This window comes from Lissotriton helveticus, chromosome 4_1 (genome assembly GCF_964261635.1).
Source record: "Lissotriton helveticus chromosome 4_1, aLisHel1.1, whole genome shotgun sequence".
In the NCBI taxonomy this organism is placed as follows: Eukaryota; Metazoa; Chordata; class Amphibia; order Caudata; family Salamandridae; genus Lissotriton; species Lissotriton helveticus.
Genome location: NC_136063.1, coordinates 253967329 through 253973328, shown reverse-complemented (window position 1 = coordinate 253973328; position 6000 = coordinate 253967329). Strand labels below are relative to the sequence as shown.

The 6000-nt window shown below is 42.5% G+C and overlaps 1 protein-coding gene across 1 annotated transcript in view; it reads left to right on the top strand.

Annotated features, from left to right (window-relative positions):
• Positions 1-471: 471 nt before the first annotated feature.
• Positions 472-6000, top strand: part of LOC144827122 (uncharacterized) — a 106926-nt gene continuing 101397 nt past the window's right edge. Inside the window, exons 1-2 of the mRNA XM_078685550.1 lie at positions 472-592; positions 2908-2983. Coding sequence (XP_078541676.1) covers positions 2953-2983 — 31 coding nt within the window. The 5' untranslated portion in view covers positions 472-592; positions 2908-2952. The remainder of the gene's footprint in view (positions 593-2907; positions 2984-6000) is intronic.

Sequence of the window (6000 nt, the reverse complement as noted above, 5' to 3'; positions counted from 1 at the left end):
CAGCAAGCAATACTCTCTCCGAAAACTAATTAGGACCGAAAATTCACAATATCTTGCGATCGGCCCTCTTCCCAACCGCCACACAATGGAAGTCTTTTCTGCGCAGCCTTCTAGAGATATTTATTGGCATGTTAGAGTGTTAATCTGGCATGATACCTACCTGCCCACAATCCGCCGTCAGAGGGATGAAACTCAATATAAATGCTCAAACGGAATTAGAGAAAAGTTTCAAGAGTTGAAGGAATGCCCAGGAATTTGGGCAATTTTAAAACAGCCACGCTGCACGCCAACGCGCTTACAAAGTGTTTCACTTCATGTTCTGACAAACTTCCGGTGAGTCCCCTCATGTGATGGTGGGCAAGGAAAACCCCGCTGGCTTCGTGCCAAAGCGTCCGCCTTCTGATTGGAGGACGGCTCTATATAAACAGACGTGACGCTGTCTGCTGTAAGCAAGAGCATCGTGGCCTCGGGGGTCTCTTCCTCCTGGTGAGAGAGTGCGGAGCAGTCAGCCACCGGAATTCAAACGAGAGAGGAAGTGTAGCGCCGCGAAGCCACACCAAGCAACTACAGCGCATCTGCTGACTTCCAAATTGTAAGATTCATTTTATTACTGTAGCTTATTTATTAAAGTTAATAGCAGTTGCATTAGGAGCGAAAATATTCAACAATCTCTTCAAATTGGCACTTACATAATACTAAAAAGCCCGTTAATGAAATGACTTGTGGGCTAAATGCCGTGTTTCTCACTGACTGTCTGATCTTGAGCAAAACTGAGCAACACTGCAATGAAAACTCCCTACTTTTTTTTTTTTTTTTACAAATTCGGGGTTTATGAAAAGTTGAATTAGTAGGCGAAGGAAACATTTAAATACTGTGGTCTCGTCAATAATGTAAATGCATTATAGTAAAATATTTGACAATGTGCTTTAAGTGGCTGTTAAAATTCACTGAGAAAAGTTGGAGAGGATGCCCGAGTTGGTGCTTGCGAAGGGCACCAGAGAGAAGCTGATGCATCCAGCGCAAGGTGAAAGGTCAAAGGGTGCAAGAGTAGGTAGGATGGGCCCGATGCACACCTATCTGGATGTCAAAGTGAGGAGGGTTCACCACGATCTCTGTGGCTGTCACACAGGGGAGTAAGCCGGTGCCTGCTGGCGGAGTCAAAGCAGGTATGTGTGTATTTATGTAGCACATAGGCAGCTGTGGAACAAAGGAGTAGTGCACAATGTGGGGAATGATGAACACGAGGCAAGATATGAATCGCGCACACAATTACGGTAGCATCACAGAGTAAGTGATTTGCCCAGAACTACACACTTTCCAGCCAAGCGCCTACGGGATTCACATTCCGATCCAAGGCACCGCTGCAGATTCCCGTGCTTCATGACTCTTGCTGGGTCTGGGCCCATCACTACTGATGCTTTGTCTGATGGTTCTGCAAATGCTTCTAGGTCTCTGGGTGTTTCCTGGTGCCTCCAGGGCTCAATATCACCTTCTCCTCTGAAGTAGCTGGTCCTTCAACCCGACTCCAGATCCGATCAGGGTGTGCAGAGGGAATCTCTTGTCGCAGGCGGTGTGGCGTGCTTCTCTCACGCCTGCCCTACTCCTACCCTTCTTTCCCTGCCCCAGGCGGATCCGGGAGGTTGCGTCACCACTCAACCTCTTGAGAAGTCCTGAAAGGGAGTCTGGTGGAATATCTTCCGAGTCCGGAGCCTGGCTGCCCCTTGCAGGAGCAGGTGCAGTGCTGACAATGTATCTGTGTGTATGTGTAGGTTTTGTGTTGTATGATGACAATAGCTCTCAGAAGAAAATGGACACTGGACACATGCTTTTTCCTTTCTGATCAGTATATCAAAACTCTTAGAAAGAATTCAAATGGAGAAAACACACTTTGGGACCAATCCTCGTGCACATTTTCTTTTTGCCGATTCATCCTACATATTCTGGTCAAAAAAGCATCCTTGTGGGGTGATCTATCTAACTATAACCCGTAGGTACTGTTTCCTCAATATCTAAGTATTAACAACGTTGTTGGATTGTGTGCGCAATCCTCTATACTGTAGACCAAGGTGTAATGTTTCGCATTAAAGACAGAAGGCTGCAATGCAAAATATTGTCTAATACTAATACATTTTTTATTAGGCAAAACCGAGAAACCAAGGAGCCATCAGCGGTAAGGCTTTAAGGGCCATATGTATCAAGCTAATTAGCATTCGCAAAGGCCGAAATTCTGCGAATTTCGGCCTTTGCGAATGCTAATTAGCAAAATGGTATGTATGTAACATGTTTGATGCAAAATAAGGAATCGCACATTTTGCTATTCCTTATTTTGCGATTGCACTTAAGGAATCGCAAAATTTGCGATTCCTTAAATGCAATGTATCAAACAAATATTAATGCAAAAATGCCAATAAGGATTCGCAGATTACCACCAACTTCTAGTTGGTGGTAAATTGCGAATTCTTTTAAAAAAGCAATTTATTTAAAATTCAAAGGTGGCATATGACGCTCATACATGCCCTTAGGGCATGTATGTGCGCCATATGCCCACACATGTCATTTTCAGGGGTGCAGCAGGGTGTTCTTGTGACACCCCTGCACCCTTGAAAATAATCGCAATTTGCGATTAGCAAATTGCTAATCGCAAATATCCCCTTCATTCCTATGGGCCTCCTGGCCCATAGAAATGAATGGGAAAATTGCGATTAGCAATTTGCTAATCGCAATTTAGGAATGTGTAGGAATCGCTAAAAATAAGCGAATTCCTACATACATACCGTTTTGCGATTTCTAAATAGCGATTCCTTAAAATTCGCTATTTAGAAATCGCAAATGGTGAGGATGATACATATGGCCCTAATTGCCTCTGTGCTAAACAAAACTTAACGACCAATTCACTTTATTTCATAGGTTTTCGTCAGCTTCTGAACTTAGAAAACACAGCAGCAAAGCAAGATGAGCGGGTCGGGTTCATCAGCTTCAAAAGGTACGTGTGGTCATCCAGCACTTCTTCATAGTAATCTTGCAGACATTTTGGAATTTTAGACAACGAAGTGAGTTCATTAATGGTGTTGAGATTTGTGTGAAGGTTCGTATTTCTGCGGACTGGCTCAGCTTTTCCTCTTCCCAAGGTAAATAAATGAGGACCATTAACATTGGGAATGGGAGCACTTTTACCTTCAGAGTCCCAAACTTCGAAATCTGCGGGAGCAATTACTTTATAAACAACAAGTTATTATCAATTATCTGCAACCCTCAACTTTAGTAGGTTATCACACAGAAATCTAGCAAATGCATGTCTTATTAATTTGATTAGTTATGGCAGCTTTTATATTTTTTTCTAAAGTGAATATTTTGAAAAGTAAAGCTTTTTCCCCAAAGTATAACTGTAGTTCTTTATGAGTGCAGAGTCCCTCCACAGAAAAAATAGGACAGTCCTATTTTATTATGTGCGGAGACTCCGCAGTCATAAAGATGCTACTCGTAAAATACCTTTGTGAATAGCAAACAATCCTAAACTTACACAAAAGTGTGTTTGCCTTTGTGAATCAGGCTCTATGAGTATAATATTACTACTAGTATTACTACTAGTAATTTTACTAGCATTAAAATTACACTTATAGTACGCAAATACCAAAAGTAGTAAAGTTACTACAGCAAACATAAACGTAAATAAAAGTGTAAGTTTACATTTGTGAATCTAGCCCTTTATGTTGAGGAGCAACTGAGTATGGCATTGTTATTACTATCTGGTGGATTTCATGCGCCGATGGTTGACACCTGATGCAGCTGCCAACTAATTGCTCTACCAGCCAGATTTTCACCCGCCCCCTTGTTGGCTTGTGTGTGCCAGGATGAATGCAGAGTACCATACAAATTGCTGAAAGAATATCGGAACCAAAAATATCGGGTGCACAGAATATCCTCTTAAAAATATTGAGGGCCAAAATATCAAGAAGATAAATGTAATTAGGTAAGTTTAGATTTACTATTCTTAACTCCACATCTATGTATCTTGAATATACATATATATATATATATATATATATTGTTACAGTACATATATGTGGAGATATGTGTAGTAAACTTTACTTACCTATAGAAACTTACCTTCACAATAATTTTGCATTCGATATTCAAGACAGTATTCTGTCTTATGATATTTTTGGTTCCGATTTCTGTCTAAACACTGAGCCATACAATCCATGGAGCAGCAATATTTGAGCCCTTCAGTAGTATGCCCCTGCTGTGCTACCGACAAATCATATTGATAACCTATGCTTTTGTGGCATGTACATTATAAAAGTCTTTCTCATGTATATGAGTGATACTTCTTTAGTTTTAGGCAGTCATCTTGCTCAGTTTTCTAAAGGATTTCCCGAGTGTCGCCATAATCGAGAGAGTGTGTTGGATTTTGTAGCACAATGTGTTTCCCTGTCAGGCAACTGCCATGTTATTCCTTGCCAGTTAGCACATCTCAGTGATGTAGTGAAAATAAGAGTGGTGTGCTCATGAATAATTTTGCTTCCTAAATCTAGAGTGGAGTATTTACCACACCCAGTGTTAGACCTGACAGCCTTAGGGTGGTCTTCCTGCCAATTTTTGCCTTCCTCGTCGACTATTTCTGACCTGATTTTTGTTTTTTGTTAGCCATAGGACTCTGAGCTCTTTACCACTGCTAGCCAATGCTAAAGTGCATATATTCTCTCCTTCAAACATGGTAATATTGGCTTATTCCCCATTGGCGTATTTAATGTACTTATAAGTCGCTAGTAAATTGCACTGCATGGGCCAAGAGCCGTGGCATCTTGCACGGATCAGGGGTGACGTGGCAGCGAGTGGGGGTAAAGGGTTGTAAAAAAAGAATTACAAAAATGTACCTTATCGTCACGTCTCTCCTCCGCTCTCCTGCGCATTGGACCAGTACAGGAAACACTGGGGCTCCCCTAAGCCAATCACAATGCTGCAGTGCAGCGTTGTGATTGGTCTGAGCGCTGTGGTTCGGCACTCGCACAGGCAGTGGGCCTGGGTGGAGAACATGCAAAGTATGCATTACTGTTTGGCCGGCCCAAGACGGCTGGCCAAACGGTGTGCCACTACTCCTCCCCCTGCCCCACTGTCATCAGAGCAGCCCCACCCTCAAAGCTGCCACAGCAGGAAAAAATAAAATGCTAATAACGTCGAGTTATTATTTTATTTGTCCTTTATTTCACTGCTACTAAGCAGTGGGCCGACGCTCCGCTGCCTTAGCGGAGGTGCCGCCACTGGCCAATGGCCTGTAAGTTAAATGTTACTAGTGGGTCTGCCACCCAATTAAGTAGCCCTCTAACCATGGCCCAGGTCTGCCAATGCAGAGCCTGTGTTTGCAATTTACACTGTCATTTTTACCTGGCAAGATTAACCTCTTGCCAGGCACAAACCTTCCATTTTTATACATATAGGTCACCCCACAGGTAGGCCCAGGACAACCCAGAGGGTAGGAGGCAATTTACTTAAAAGGTAGGACATGTACTTTTAAGTTTTACATGTCCTGGTAGTGAAAAACTCTCAAATTCGTTTTTCACTACTACAGGGCCTATCTCTCCCATAGGATAACATTGGCATTATCTTTTTACATTTTATAAGTGTAATTCCCATTTGTGAAGAGATATATTTTTCTAGTTTGGTGTTTATGGAATCCCAATCTAAAATCCAAACTTATGGCGAAATTGGATTTTAAATTGCATTTCTAAAAATGCAATTTTTGGAAAGTTTGCATTTACTTACTTTAGCAATTTTGGTGCCTACTGCCTGCCTCTGCTGCATGTCTCTGGGGGGTAACAGCTGGGCTTTATGTATTCACCCTACACAGCAACAAACAATGGGAGATTAGGTGTGACTTGATGGGCCATCCCAGAAGGATGGGAGGGAGGAGCTGGACCCAGCTTCACTTACACCTGAATAGGCTATGCCCTGTCACCACACAAAGGGTTGCATATATGTGCCCCTGTAGTGAGTCTATAC